The sequence below is a fragment of the Taeniopygia guttata genome, chromosome 1A (assembly GCF_048771995.1).
Source record: "Taeniopygia guttata chromosome 1A, bTaeGut7.mat, whole genome shotgun sequence".
Lineage (NCBI taxonomy): Eukaryota > Metazoa > Chordata > Aves > Passeriformes > Estrildidae > Taeniopygia > Taeniopygia guttata.
In genome coordinates, this window is record NC_133025.1 from 9,418,991 (window position 1) to 9,434,786 (window position 15,796).

Here is a 15,796-nt window from a genome sequence, read left to right on the forward strand (position 1 = left end):
AGCTTTACTGCAGATGATCATGAAGCACACATGGCTCTATCTGGATGAATACCCTTCAGTAGTGTGCATGGATGGGCTGAAATGCCACCTCAGAGGTTCTGTCTCTGAATGGAGACTGGCTAGGAGAGCACCTGACAGCAACAGCAGATAAACACTTCTCTGTTACCTCCACATTCCATAGATATGGAAAAATTTGGTGCCACCTAATGGACAACCTCCAGCTCCTGAATTCTGAATGTGATTTACAGGAATACTTTTGCAAGGCATCTAAAAAGGGATCTCCCTAATGCTTCACACAAAGAATTTCTCATTCAGCATCCTTAATCACATATCTTCAGGTGAAATATGCATTATTTATAGGTGAAGACTTAATAAGCCCCATGGGTAATACAAAGATTTCTGTATTTGCTGGCTTTAAATTTATGAACTGGGGTCATCTCACAGCTTCCTCAATTGCAGCAATATAGCAACACATAAAATTAAATTACTGCATCTAAGTGTTGTGATCTGTTTACAGGTGAAATTAAACTAGCTATACTGTCAGTCACATACATTATTCTAGACCATCCTTAAGCAAGTCTACTGCTACAGCTGCATTGACACAGCTATCTCTTTGAGTAGAAATCATGACTATGTCAACAAAATAAACCAAGGGGTTTATACCAGCATGTGTACACTTGCAGAGTATATTAGAAAAATGAGTTGGACTATTACAATAGTATGGACTATTACAATGGCTGCCATAATGAGTAATACTGCAAACAATTGTTATTCCTGAAAAAGCTGTTACTGATAACCTGATTGCATGTCATGTTCTCCATGAAGCAAAACAGGTAAGAAAACATAAGAGTATATGTCTTTGATCAGATGAGCCACCAGATACCATAAATTAAACATATCTATCTGTGATGTCTGTGTAGATGTATTATGTTTATCTATGTTGCAAGATTCAATATCTCCTCTTGCTTGCTTGAGCCTGCCCTCCCAGTAGCATCATCCCTAGCTGGAACATCAGTATTAGTGCTAGAACTGAAATTTGAACATCATACTCTGTTCACAGCTGTCACTGAATTCAGTGGTACAAGTAAAGTCATGGTCAGTTTGATGAATTCCAATAAAAAAACTACATGCTTAGAAGAGATGTATCTCTGGATGAAACCAATTTGCCATCTGTAGTTTACATTTACAGAGTTTCAAGATGCATTATGGGTTATTTTCATTTGCCTGTGAAGAGAGAGACAGTAGAATTAGGGGTGTTCCTGGAGGCCTCCAAGCAAAGGACAAAGAAGGGAAAAAAAAAAAGGAAATTATATTTCTATTGCTTCAATTCATTGGAATGAACTGGGAAAAAAGGGATTTGACTTTTATTATTTTCTTTAAAATGTATTGAATATAAACCAAGGTCAGTTTGGATGGGGCTTTGAGCAACCTAGCCTAATGGAAGGTGTCCCTGCCCATGACAGGAGGTTGGGAACTAGGTTATCTTAGTGGTCCCGTCCAACCCAAAGCATTCTATGATACTACCTTTCAATAATTCAGTATAATATTTATTCTAATCTATTAAAAAATTCAAATTAGATGAATCTGATTTGTTACTTTTTGAGTAAATAAATATTAGTTTTGGTGAAGATAAAGAAATGCCTTTGAAATGGGATGAGTTCATAGGCAATTTAGCAATCTTTCGATACTTTTCAGCAAAGAAGAATTGGTCAAAGTCTTTCATCTCTAAAGGATACAATATCATTTGTGACTCACTCTTTTGTTACATTCAGTGTGTTTGGGGGATTTGCAGTTTCAGTTGGCATTTTTTTACTTCTTGCATTTATTTTTGCCTTATTTTTACCTATTGTTACATAACTGATTCAGAATATTTCACATATGCAGTTGCTCAGCTTTGAGTGGAGGTTCCTTTTATTTTAGTTTTCTGTAAAATAAAAAAAAAATATAACTTTTATTCTGTTAATTACAGCAGCTATTTTTCCTCCTTTTCCCTGGAAAAGAATATTTAATGGTTTGACATGAAAAAAGCAGAGATTATTTTTTTACTTTTGTACACTGTTTGACACTAATAGTTTTAATATATGACGCCTGGGAAAAAGACACAGACATGTTCGATAGCTTTGGTGGAATGAAAGAAATCTTAAAAGATTAAGCAGTGAAGTGATTAAACTCCTTTGTCCTTATTGACCCATAATACACATTCAAGCTTGAGTCTACAGATGAAATGCCAGTTTAACATTTATGTTTGGCAGTTTAAAAAATAATGCTCGATATCTCACTTGGGCATATATTTGAAGGAGAATAAGCTGCTACAATACACAGTGAAATTAATGTGAGTATGCCATGCTGGGAATTTGGTAACAGTTCAGTTTAAATGTGGTTTGGGTATGTGATTAAAACACACAAATTTGAAGAAGTAGGGGCAGAGTTTGTCTTAGGGCCAGAGTGTAATTGCTAAGTGGAAGCTGTGAAAGCATCAAAATAGACAGGCTTATTGCTGCTGTTGTTACAGGACAAGGGGTTGCCTGTTTGGCAGCAGTTTCTGGTTGCTGAGCAGTAGGAGCAGCAATGGGTTGGGTACCTGCACCACACCCCTGTCACAGAGCACTCAGGCTGGGGACACATCTTTCCACCACCTTTCCTACCTGTACCTGTCACAGTTCCACCAAGCCCCACTTCCATCTTTTTGACCCATCTCAAAACCATAAACCACATCTCGTAGGCAGTCTTATTCCTTAGGAGTTTTGATGCTGTTGCTTCAGCAGAAAAGCTCCTATGTGGCTTCAGGGGGCTTGAAAGTGAGCCCTGAGCTACCAGCCCTGTCCTCCTTCGTGTGGTCATCAGCTGCAAGCAGGGCCTTGCAGGGCATTGCTGTGTTTGTTGTCATGCTTGGGGTAACAGCGACTTCTCCCGCGAGGAAACTGCTTTCCCTGGAGCGGCACAAATCTCATTTCTACAACTGTAGCTATCAGTCAAAGAATGTGGTATCATAAGTTTGTTTTGCTTGTCTTCTGGGTGCTTACACAGTGAATTCAGTACATTAATTGTTATCATAAGAAACACATAAATACACAGGGACTGGCTGGTGAGAGATCATTTGTTTTAGTGTAGATAATGAGAAGAAATAGCAGCTGCTGCTAATCAGTGTGCATGTGAGTATTCATAGAAGTTGATTAGGTATATAGCTGCCAGATAATCACCATCCAATCTTGCATATACAGAATAGCTTTAGTAATTGTGCATTCAAATTTATTTTAAAGAACCTTACAGAGAATGACAAAACTATGGGCGTAATCCTGCATCATTTATTTGCAATGCTATTTCGTCATGCATGAATTCTACATTTATTACAATGAACCCATTTGTTAGAATAATGCTACTTCTTTGATCAAGTACTGCAGATCAAATTTGTATAAAGAGATATTAATAAAAAAATTCAGCAGACAGTAATGTTGAAGATGTGTAAACACCAACAGAATTACATTCTATGGCATTGAGAAGAATATTAATTAGTTTAAATTATTTAATTTGAAATTAAATTTAAATATTTTATATTATTATTTTTAAGACAGTTTTAGTTGCGTATCATGGACCATTCTCACTGAGATGTAGGACAGTCATTGCAGGGTGTCACTTTCCTTTCTCTAATTCATGTTGCAATTGTATAAGTGTGGTTTTACCTGGTAGGCAGCTCTGCCCTACACAGCCTTTCTCTCACTCTCCTGCAGTGAGGTGGGAAGAAATCACTCTATCACATCAAAACCAGTACAGCCTGTTGAACTGCACTCTAAATATGAGCATGCACGAGTTTTCATACCTAGATTGATTAGAGCTCTCTGATTCTACTCATAAAATCTACTCACAAACCACATTTAACCAAATCAGTTTTTTGGTTTTTTTTTAATTAGTTCCTATCTCAGGTTGTGCAAGTCATGGCTTGAGCTTTCAGGAAAGGTTACTTTGGGATCTTCGATCTTGGCTGAGCTGAGCAGCCTTAGCATCATGAGGGAATTTTTTTTCTCTGAATACAACACCGAAATTAGACTTTCATTAATGTTGCTAATCAGATGTTCCTAAAAATGAGCTTCATTTCTACATTTATCACTAAACTCTGAAGAACAAGTAATTATTGAGAACTGAAATTCTGCAGTTTTTCAACTTCATGTTAAAATGACAGTTAGTTCTAACAGGTAATTATTAGCGTCTCTCATTTTTCTAACACATATGGAACCTCTACTTCTTAGGGTTGAATAAGCCTAATATTTATCACTAAATTGCTTTGTGAATGAGTTATAGGGATACAAAAGTTGGAGAGTTAATACCCAGCCCTTAATACTTCACAAGCACTACCTCCTACAATTCTATTGTTAGTAAGATTTCTGTTGCACTTAGCTTTACGAATAGCACTTGTCACTTGGATATATCAAAATTAATGTATAGCAACATCTTTTCCACTGTGCCTTTTAACTCATAAAGAAACTGAGGCACAAAGAGACTAATTGGTGTGCTTGTGCTGCTCACCTGGCTGGTTGTAGCAGAAGCAGAACTAACAGCTCAGTCTCTGATGGTGCCCCATTAATTCCCTTCACCTGGGGTTCACTATCTTTCAGTTCCTTCTTCTCATTGATAAGGTACTGCTGTCAGTTTGCTAAACTGAGAAAAAAAAGTCATTTTCATTTTCTAGGACAGATTTATCACTCTAAATGACAAAGGAGAGAATCAATACACATATTTTTAGGTGTCTGAAAAGTAAATATTTTACCTCACTTCGTATTATGGGCTCTTTTTCTAACCAGAAGTGGAAGAAGGATACCCGAGGGATGTGATTCATCTCATTCCAAAAAGTGTCAGCTGAGATGAGCCATGCTAAGAGGAACCTGCCTCTCTTAATTCATTAACTACTCAAAATTCCTAGACAGCTACTGAGGCAAGACACATACCTTTTTATAGCCAAAAATTGGTACATTGACTCTAAGCCCAAAAGAAGGTAAAACCAAAGCAGCTGTATGCATGTGTGCATGACAGTTGTTCCCTGTAGACACACATACTGCTTTCCATGCTCTTTTCTTTATTGTTCTAAATATGTTCAAAATTGGATGAAGAATAAAAAAAAAAGAAAAGATAATTTTATACATTTTCACTTGTGGTTTCACTTGTGGTCTATTGAAACCAGCCAATAATCATAGAAACTTTTTCTGCATATTTTCGACAGCTATGGACATGTATGTGTCAGGAATTTGTACAAACATACATTTAGCTTCTACAAGAGAAACATAAAACATGATCATTTAAATGAAGTCATTCCAATGATAGAAAAATTTAGCTCAACTTGATTTAGAGCACAAACAAGTTGATTCAGAAATAATATAATGGATTTACTTTATCTTATATTATGAAGAGCATAATTTACAAAAAACTTTTCTTAAAACAAGAATTATATGCATTATATGAAAAATAGACACATACAGGACATGAGAACTCCATAGCACTGACCAGAAATTTGTATTCACTTTCCTCAGCTTTCAGGTTACATGACTCTCACAAATGAGATAATAGTGTGTAAATTCTACTTTATATTTGAATAATCACATAATGTCAGAACTGTAAAATTACTCCCAGGATACAGAGGATGATTATCATCAGAGTGACTTCTATTAGAACACATCAAGTAAGGCTCTCACTCTATGCCATGTGACAGACTGGCATTTTAAGGTCTTCAGCCATTCTCATTAAGACCTGACTTTTTGCTTAAACAGTGGTGTTTGCTTACTGTGAGTCACAAAAACTTTCTATTCTGGTTTCCAGATGACCTTAAGTAGCATTGGCATGTGATGCATAACCATGGCCTTTGCTCATTCCTAGCAGGCTTTCAGTATTTAAATTATCCTAATAATTCCATTTTTTTCTGAATTGGCCTCTGTAGTCCCTTAGTGGTGACATTGCTGGAGACCAGCCAGGAATTCACTGAGCAAGGGTTACACCCTCTGATCTGGGCGAGGACAGCCTCTTCAGGAAGCCCCAAGAGACTCAGCATGCTGGAGGTCCACATTTAAGAGCAAATTTCTTTGGCATTAGTTTTTTCTCTGTTGTACTTTTCAAATATAGCCATTCTCTCCCAAGCACCAAGATGTATATCTGCAATTGGTATGTCCAGAGATCAAGGAATGCCAACTGCTGAGTCTATTTCTCACCCTCTGGGATCATAAATTGACAACCATATGATGGTGTCAGAGATGTGCCCTTTGCACACTTTCAGAAGCTGATAGTTATATTTTATTTCTCTACCTAATACCCCTGTGAGACACTGGAAAATGTTTCTGAGTTACTCTTTGTCCTTTTTTTCTTATCTTGGGGTCTTCACCCTGTTCTTTATCTTCCTGCCAGTCTTTTTAAAGTTTCAGGCTGCCCTTTGATTTAGTCAATGCTTTGCTAATGTATGGTTCTGCTTTGTCTTTTTTAAGCTACTTTTCCTTACCTGAGCAAAGTGTCCTATGAAACTGCATTTTAATGAGTTAGGATCTTGATGACATTCTAACCTATGTGCCGTGAATCACTCTTTTCTTCCAGCAAAATTCTTCTGGGAGTTTTACATACATAAATCCACACTCATATTTCATTAATAGAATCATAGAATACAATAATAGAATATCCTGAACTGGAAGGGGCTCAGAAGATCATTGAGACCAATGCCTGCCCCTGCACAGGGCAGTCCAAAGCATCACATCATGCACCTGAGAGCCTTGTCCAAGTGCTCCTGGCAATCTTGGTGCTGTGACCACTTCCACGAATAGCCAGTTCCTTTTCCTAATATCCACCCTAACTCTCCTGACAGAGCTTCATGCCATTCAGTCCTGTCACTGGTCACCAGAGAGATCAGTACCTGCCCCTCCACTTCCCCCTGTGAGGAAGCTGTAGACCATGGTCAGAGCTCCCCTCAGTCACCTCTTCTGTAGGCAGAACAAACCAAGCAAACTCAGACTCCCAAAACCATTGAAAAATCTTTGAGAGAGGTCTCATGATGACAACAGAAGTGTTTTATATAGATTTTGTTTGACATGTTTGCTGTCATAATTTATATTCTTAGGCAGAATAGAAACTAATAAAGAGAGAGTGATTCTTTAGACATACGCTGTAACTTCCACAAGAACTGTCTGCATCTCACAGCATGTGATCCTTGCCCCTGCAAAGGAAAATTTCAAACCCAAATATCACTTTTATTCACAGATGTAACTGAAAGAAGACTAACAGATTTGCATTTGTGTAAAGAATAAATTACTCCTCAGGAAGGGCAATTGAGATAAACTTCACTGAACTTGGAATCCAAAAATATAAATATATAATCCAGGCAGGGATATACTAATCTAAATTCATATCTGGCATTAAACTCCCATGAAAAGAATGGTTTTAGCTATTTACCATTCATGGAAGAGACAGCAAAGAGAAATTCCTGCTGCCTTGCTGTTAACTATCTTTAGGTCAATCTTAAGGTGACTTGGAATTAACAGACTTTTTCATTCTACCACATATTATTACATAATTTTAAAAAATCTTAATAGTAAACTGCTTTTAAAAGTAGAGGAGGTTTTTTTTGAGCACAGCCTAATAATGAAATGTTTAAGACTTTCAAGTCAATTAGAGCATTACACAGGAAGGTCATCTCTCTGGCAAAGGCATTATAATCTCTTATATGATGTTACTGAAAACAAAGTAAATACATTCTGCTCTGTAGCTTCAGTAAACACTGTGAAGGCAGGGGAGTGGGTCAGAGATAGAGACAACCATTTTCCTAATGTTTATATGGCAACAGGGAGACTGTATTCCTTGAACCCCTCTTCAAAAAGGGGGTTTGCCTGGATGGCTCATTGATCTTTGACACTGCCCAGCTCCTGGACCAGTGAGATGTCTGCAGTTCAGGATGGAACATAATTGGTTGAGGTTCCTGTCAGTCAACCCAGGAGTCAGTTGGGTTTCTTATCTCTAGCCAAATTAATTGCCCAATAATTAATATCTGCAGAGAGAATACTACTGTGTAGTGTGATATACTGTGACAAACACCATATTACAAAAACCACTTGTTTTTCTAAAACACTGAATAATTACAATGCACCGCAACATTTTGTTCAGCATGGTATAACTGATCATCTCTCTGCAACTCTAATGTAAACCAATCTTTGAGGCTATAGTAATGGTGAAAACACTATAAACTTATCAATTATATCACACTTTTTTTCATAAACAGTAACTCTAAGCTTCATTTGAATTGCCAGAACTTCAATTAGGTCACACAAGTACAAGTTGCTTTAGCATAGTACTTGTTGCTCTAGCATAGTTCAGACTGAAGGGTGATCTATGGAATCATGTGCCAGCATGTATCTAAATCTGAAGGCAGTGATGGGGTATATAGCTGCTAAAAAATGCCAAGTACACCTCATACAGGGTTGATATGCTCTGGCCAAACTTTTATGAATGTCATTTTATAGTAGTACAGCACCCATAAGGCATAGGGGAATATATTATATAATTTCTACTCTATGAACAACATATCCATTTTTAAGAATCGTGAGTGTTGCCTATATAATAATTATTGTAATAAGTGGAAAATATTCAGCCTGAGTGTGAATGACAAATGGAAGAAGAAGTTAAGGTGTCAACAGAAAATAATGAGTTTTGGTGTTGTTCATGACCAGCAGTTTGGGGAAATACATTAAAATATTGACTTTCATCAATCTATTTTGAGCCATCAAAAAGGTTTAGAAATAAAAGAAAAATAACTGGAGAGTACAGACCATAAAGTAATTTAGTATTGAATGTCAGACGGCGAGTTTACATTGTTTCTCTTTATTCTGAGCACACATTTAACTTTGATAGCACTTCCTGGGATTTCAAAGTAATGTTCCTGGATTTTAATTCTTACATGATATAGAAAGACAGAAATATTCATATTTTACTGATTGAAGTTGCTAGTCTATAGAGTCCAATTTCATTTTCCTCTGTAAGCATTAGATCAGTGAAAAATGCAATTCAAACTGACATGTTTATTATGTATAAGAATAAACAATATAAACTATGAAGAAGCAGAAAATGAACCCCAGCAATCTGTGGGTATAACTATGGTGCAACCAAAATCAGAGGCTGTATTCTAAGACTGTAATATTTAGATATTTTTAAATTCCAGTAGGACAGCAGTTCTGAGAATTTAAAATGAATGGAAAACTAATAGGTTTTATGCACAAGTAGAGTTGGAAATAATTACAAACTCTTAGTTACACAGCAAACAACAGTTTTTCCACTTCTTGGGTGCCTTGGGTATACTGAATAAGGAAGGCTGCAGTATAATAGTGCATTAAAAGTGACTGAGATTAGCTGTATAATAGTGTACATTATGTTACAAAGGGGAACAAAATTCAAGAGATGTTCAGTGGTTCAGTTTAATGTTTCTTTATTTGAATCAACTGTGTCAAGTCTTGTGTTTAGAGTAATCAAATCCTTGGATGATTTTCGGATTCCTTTCAATTTCAACTTTAATAATGAAGCTAGCTATGTCTGAAAGATGAGTCTGAAGAGGAGATAAAATATTAGAAATCAAGTAAGATGGGTGAAAACTGAGACGAATAATGTTCCTTCCAGCTGACAGAAACTAATACAAAGACCTATTCTATCTGCATATTTTATAATTTGTTTTGTGCTGTTTTATCAATAGGAATGTTACATCTACAACCACATTCAGCTAAAGAATGAAAAATGCTAAAAGAAATTATGTATTTGATTATCAGGCCAATTACTAGTACTTCCTCAGTCAGCAGAGTTTCCATGGAGCAATGCAGGTTTTCTCATCTTCCTATTTCTTTTTTATTTTTTGTCCTACTAAACTAGTGATTTTAAGCATGCAAACTTTTGGAAATGTGACTATCATGTCCTGACTACCAAAGACCAATGACAGAATGTGATTGGTTTTAGGAAAAAAAAAATTATCACAAATCTCTTATGACTTCTCAATACTTTTTCTCTCTTTTTGTTAATTAGACTTGCATTTCTTCTAAAAGTTTTCTTTGCAACAATACCTTTTTATTGAACAAAATGTCTATAGCAATTACATGCTGAGAAAAGAGAAATCAGCTTCTTGCCTACAGTTTTTTTTCTTAGACCTAAAGGTTATCAATCTGATCAGTTCAGTCATGTTTAAGTTGCTTGATTTTAAGCATTCATGGATCCACTGGACACACAATAAAAAGAAAATACCTCTGTAATGACAGCCTAAATGGATCTCTGTGTTAGCTGAGGCTGTTGAAATTCCATTTCCTCTCCATTTCTTGCCTTGTTCATGTGTGTGTGTCCCTTGTGACCAATCAGTGACTACAGGGCTGTTGCACACACTGCTGAACTCTCACCAATGGAAGTCAGACTTTGTTGCTGTTGAGGCAGGACAGGAATGAAAAGACTGACTCAGAAGGTTGTTGAGAGTAAAACTCTGATTTATGCAAAATATACTGCTTTTTTATACAGAGTTTTGTGAGGACCAATTCTATTGGTCCTGAAGTGAAAACAACTCACACCATTGGTGCAGAGTGCTTGACGAACAGTGATAGAACTTAACTATAAACAATGTGAACAACAAGAGAGATAAAGAATTATTTCTATTCTTCTCTAACTTTTTCCCAGGCTTCTGCCTGGCTAGAAACATTCTGTTTCTCTCTTTGTCTGAATCTGAGACCCACAGGACTTGGTTTCCAAATCCTGGCACTGTAGTGGTACTCATCTAAGTTCTTCCTGCCAGTCTCTTAAATTAAAGTGAGCTGCTGATGATAGCCTTAGTGCTCCCTTGGTAAATTTTCTTCTGAAGCCATACCAGCAGGCTGAGATAAGCCCAGCAGAGAAGCTCACGTAGCTCAAAGTATTTTGTTGATAAAGGGGTTTTTTTTGGTAATAAAACTATGTTAGCTGCTCTCTCAAATATCTAAATCTTTCAACTTTTGTTCTTGTTCCTTGCTACTACATGGAAGTGGGGGTTTTACTTGTCTTACTCACAAGGTTCATAATGTCATGCATTACATCCTATGCCATGATAGCATTATGAGGGCACACATTAAAAAAAAAAAAAAGGACAAAAATAACTTCAGTTCCTTCCTTTCTAAAAGCCTAAAGACCAAGCTCATGCTGTTATATTTGTATGACTGAAAATCAGGGGGAAATGAGTTTGCTCATAATTACTTGCTTTATTCCAGAGGAACTGAGTTTAAAATCAGATCTGCTTTAACAAGCAAAAGTAAGATCATGTTTTTGAATCATGACTGGTAAGTGAAAGGGGCTAAATTTTAGGAAAAGTCAAATCTATTTTGACATTAGGCAGCTGGCTTTACTGCCTTCTGAGCATTGCTTTTTAGTTGTTCTGCGCAGTTTGTTTTTTTGTAAACTTCTACAAACAAAATGATAAATTCTGGCTGACTACAGTTATACCCAATTCTGATATTTCAACTCCTAATTCATGGACTACTATGGAAAATTTTGGAATACAAATGTGTATATTTATTCCTCATAGTCTTTCATTGTCAAATAATTTAGTCTGATTTATTCCATGAACATTTTTCATTGTATTTTATTTAGCAGCATGCTTTTCTATGAGTTTATCTCCACAATTCACTTCATTATTTTTCCCATTTGTTATATGCAACAGCATTGGATTTTGAGATTAAAATATGACCCAGATGAAGACTTGGTTTTATCTGTGTAAGTGGTAGCAAGCTAAGTGTTTGTGGTTTTCTTTGCTGTGTGGGTGGTGTGGTTTTCAGATGTTTTGTAATGCATTGCTTTTAGTGGACTATTAATAATTCAGTATCTTATCCCATTAAGCAATTTTTTCCGACTAGAGGCAGAGGCTTGGATTCTGACACTTGTACATTGGTGAGAGGTTAATCTGTTTGGAGTTCTTATGATTAATTAATTAAAAATTTGAACCCACTTCTCAGGATCTCAGTTGTAAGTCCCAGATATGAATTTAGGGTTTGCTTTGTGTAAGCATTTCACCTTAACCAGAAGACTTCTCATCTTATAAGAATATACCTCACATGATTTATAGAGGGATTGACTCTGCAAATTCTGAGCAAAAATACTCTGCAAATACTCTGCAAAAACTTCTTTGTACAGATACATTGAACCATATTGAGTCTCCTGACTCAGTCCTGGGACACTTGGAAGACAATATAAAGTTGTTAAAGTGGAACCAGGCTAATGTTTGAAATGTGGACGGTAATGTTTTTCATTAAAATTGGTTAGTCCAACAGCCTTCACTTTTTTCTATTTTTTTAAGTGATAAAGTAAAGAAAAGATATTTAAATTATCTAATCACATTCACAAATTATTCCTTTTTGAGGCTCAGCTTCTTAGCAGCAATTTGTCACTGTAGGAAACAGTTATCTTCCAAGACCATGGCTGGCCAGGAAATGTCTGATATATAGAATGTTTTGGTTTCTTGCCATGCTGGTAGGTGTGCATGTTTTTGATATTGGAAAAATTTTTCAGTATCATGCAACCCAGTGTAAAGTGCATGTATACTTTGAAACAGAGAGAATTAATCTCCTGTCTTGTTTCGGCAGGTAAGTTATAGCTGAAGGGACAATAACATTCAATAATTTAATCTGTGTGAAGTGAAAGGGCTTTGCTAATGTCTTGTGCCATTTGGACAACATTCACTGAATGTCACATCAAATTGCCTTGTCAAAGCAAGGCAAGGAGGATCTATCTGATGCCTTTGTCAAAATCTGAGCCCTTGACCTCTTGCTGTTTTGCCTTCTTAGGAATGCAGGTGCTGGAATGGAATGGCATCCCCTTGACTGGGAAAACTTATGAAGAGGTCCAGAACATTATTATTCAGCAGAGTGGGGAAGCAGAAATATGTGTAAGACTGTGAGTTTTTCCCCATCTTTCTGTTTCCATTTCTTTTTGGCTTTTCATGGCTTTTGTTTTTTTTTTTTTTTTTTTTTTTTAATTTTAATTTACAGTTGTTAAGGTGGAACCTTTGTTAGTGCAAAACATCAATGTAATAATAAGCAAGAGCTCACTGTGACTGTTGGAGACCTTTTTGTTCTGTTTTTCTCTTAAAGTCAGAAGGAGAGATAAACTGAATCAGATGCTAGTAATTATGCTTTTATGAACAATGATAACTCCATTGTCAGGCCTCAATCTCCTCTCATGACAAACATACAGTTCACTGAATTTACTGGTGTTAGAAAAAGAAGGTAACTTAGTAATAACTGGACTTCTAGTGAAATCTGTATCCTTTAGATGAAAGTCATTTAAGCATCATGAGAAATGCATACACTTGCATTAAATCCATTAAAGATTTCACCTTAAAAGAAGCTTTTCTTCTCAGCTCTTTAACAGCATTGCAAATATATATCAGCTAAGAAGGGACCATGCTTGGGAGCTGCTTTCTGTCATGAACCACTATTCATTTACCTACTTAATACAATAATGAGGGTATGAGGAAAGAGTTTCTTTTGTCTCAGGCTTCCAATTGCTTTCTTTAGGGACCTGAACATGCTCTCGGACTCTGAGAATCCCCAGCACCTGGAGCTGCATGAGCCAGTAAGGGCAGGTGAGAGAAAAGAAGTTGCTTTGATATTGTAGGGCTGGATAGCAGCTGAAAATTTGATGTGATATAAGCTAGTATGTTAGTATTGTAAGCTCTGGTGTTACATCTCATATATTTCCATGGGTAGAAAAGGGACCATGCCTTATATAAAAAGGCAAGATGAGGGGATTGAGTGCACCCTCAACGAGTTTGCAGACAGCACAAATTTGGGCAGGTGTTGATCTGCTGGAGGGTAGGAAGGCCCTGCAGAGGAATCTGGGCAGGCTGGATTAATGAGCCTGGGCCAATTGCATGAGAATCATCAAGACAAAATATCAGGTCTTGCAGCTGGGTCACAACAACACCAGGCAGCCCTACAGGATGGAGGCAGAGTGGCTGGAAAGCTGCCCAGAGGAAATGTACCTGTGGGTGCTGGATGCTGTGAAGTTAACATGTGATATGTTGTTGTCCTTTTCCTTCTGTTGTCCCTAAAGTTTACTTTGCCCAGCCCCTGGGTTTGCACATGTGTCAGTACCTGGCCAGTGACACTTCGCTGGTGTCCTCAGAAAGGGGATCTGCCATCCTGTGTCCAAACCTTGAGCACTCTGCAGCCACCCCAGGCCTCTGCTCCTATAAACTGCATTATTAATCTGGAGTCATAAATACTTCAGTCTGCCCAGTACAACTACAGCTGTGCCTTTCTATATAAAAATAATGAGGGATGGGCACTATACCACACCACTATACAAGGTGAAGGGTAACTCAGACAAATTTAGGTTGTAGCCATCTGGTCATTAGACAGTTGCAGCCAAAGAGGCCAAAATAAAGCTCCCAGCAAACTGCAAGTCCAGAAAACACACAGGTCCTAATTCTATGGATCACAGAACCATAGAATTGTCAGTGCTGGGAAAGACCTTGATGAAAGTACCTGTTAGCCTAATACAAGGGTTGTGGCCTTCTGTAAGGGACAAAAAAACAGTATTTACTTGGATACAGGGATGCAATAGCAAGTATTCAGTTTTCTTATGTGAGTTCTATGATGGCAGTGCTTTTGGGTGGATTTCCTGCTGTTCAATCAATACCAGAACTGCAGGCTTTGGTCATTGTATCAGCCATATCTGAGCTAACTGTGAATCAACATCCACAATCTCACTAGTAATGCACCCCCTCTGCAAGCTCAGTGCAGATTAAGTTTGCTTCACTCACCATTCAGTGGGTCTACTCTGGCTTCTGTGGTTTTGTGGCTGCTCTTTTATCAACCAGTACCTAAATTACCTGGATTGAATCCTCCATTTTCTGGACATGTGATATTTCCTGGCTATTAATATACTTACCATCAAGCTACCTTTAGCTGAAAATTTATGTTATTGATAGTAATTGAAAGCAAAGACTAAGTATGACAGAGCTTTGAAGCACAGCTACCCATATTTTTTTTCAATTTGTGAACAGATCAAAACCACCAAAAACACTGAAAGTCATTGAAAGACATTGAAATCAGTTTTGGAAAGGACAAAAACTAGAATAAAACAGCTTTTTGATTAATGAAGAAAACTCAACATGAGAAGGAACAGAAATAGAACAAAATTGTTCCATTCTTGCAGTCATGTTTCCTCATAGTCTGGCAATCTTATAGTGATTTCTAAGTTGGAACAACTCTGTAGAGTTATTGCCATTACCTCTGAGGTTTGGCAGACTGTTTATGCTTTAGAAGGGAGCAATCCCCATTTCTCTGAAAGAAAAATGAATTAGCCAAGCAGGCAGGATAAGGCTGAAATCTCATTTTAAACCTCTCCTACTTCTGAGAACCTGGGAACCAAGCTGTGCCTAGCATTCTTTTAACTCTAGTCAGTCTAGCATATACAATACTTACTTGATTTCATGTCTGTGTAACATAGAAATTGCTATCTCCAAAGGGTAAATTCCTGGTCATCAGGGAGGGCAATCAGACTTCTACTACAGAAGCCTCACAAAGGTGTGAGTAATAAGGAAAGATGAATCAGGGCTTTTAGCCTTCATTTGTTTACATATTTTCTTTAATTAATTTGTGATAGTAAAGTTTTTAGGCTTTTTTCTCTTTATTTTTGTGTAAATTATCTCAGCAGCAATGTCCAATTGATTCAAAATGTTCAATGTCCAATTTATTTTAAAAAAAGTTAAAATGAGATCTAAACCTTTTACATGAAAGTTCAGATATTTAGTGAAACTTGACCAGTTTCAAACAATGAACGA

General features: G+C 36.9%; 1 protein-coding gene across 8 annotated transcripts in view; it reads left to right on the forward strand.

Annotated features, from left to right (window-relative positions):
- PCLO (piccolo presynaptic cytomatrix protein) overlaps positions 1-15,796 on the forward strand; it is a 313,621-nt gene that overhangs the window by 217,921 nt on the left and 79,904 nt on the right. For 6 of the 8 annotated variants that reach the window (XM_072919151.1, XM_072919156.1, XM_072919164.1 and 3 more), the window contains exons 11-12: positions 12,792-12,900; positions 13,524-13,591. In XM_072919151.1, coding sequence (XP_072775252.1) covers positions 12,792-12,900; positions 13,524-13,591 — 177 coding nt within the window. The remainder of the gene's footprint in view (positions 1-12,791; positions 12,901-13,523; positions 13,592-15,796) is intronic. The other 2 variants (XM_030291259.4, XM_041713755.2) reach the window with 1 other exon arrangement.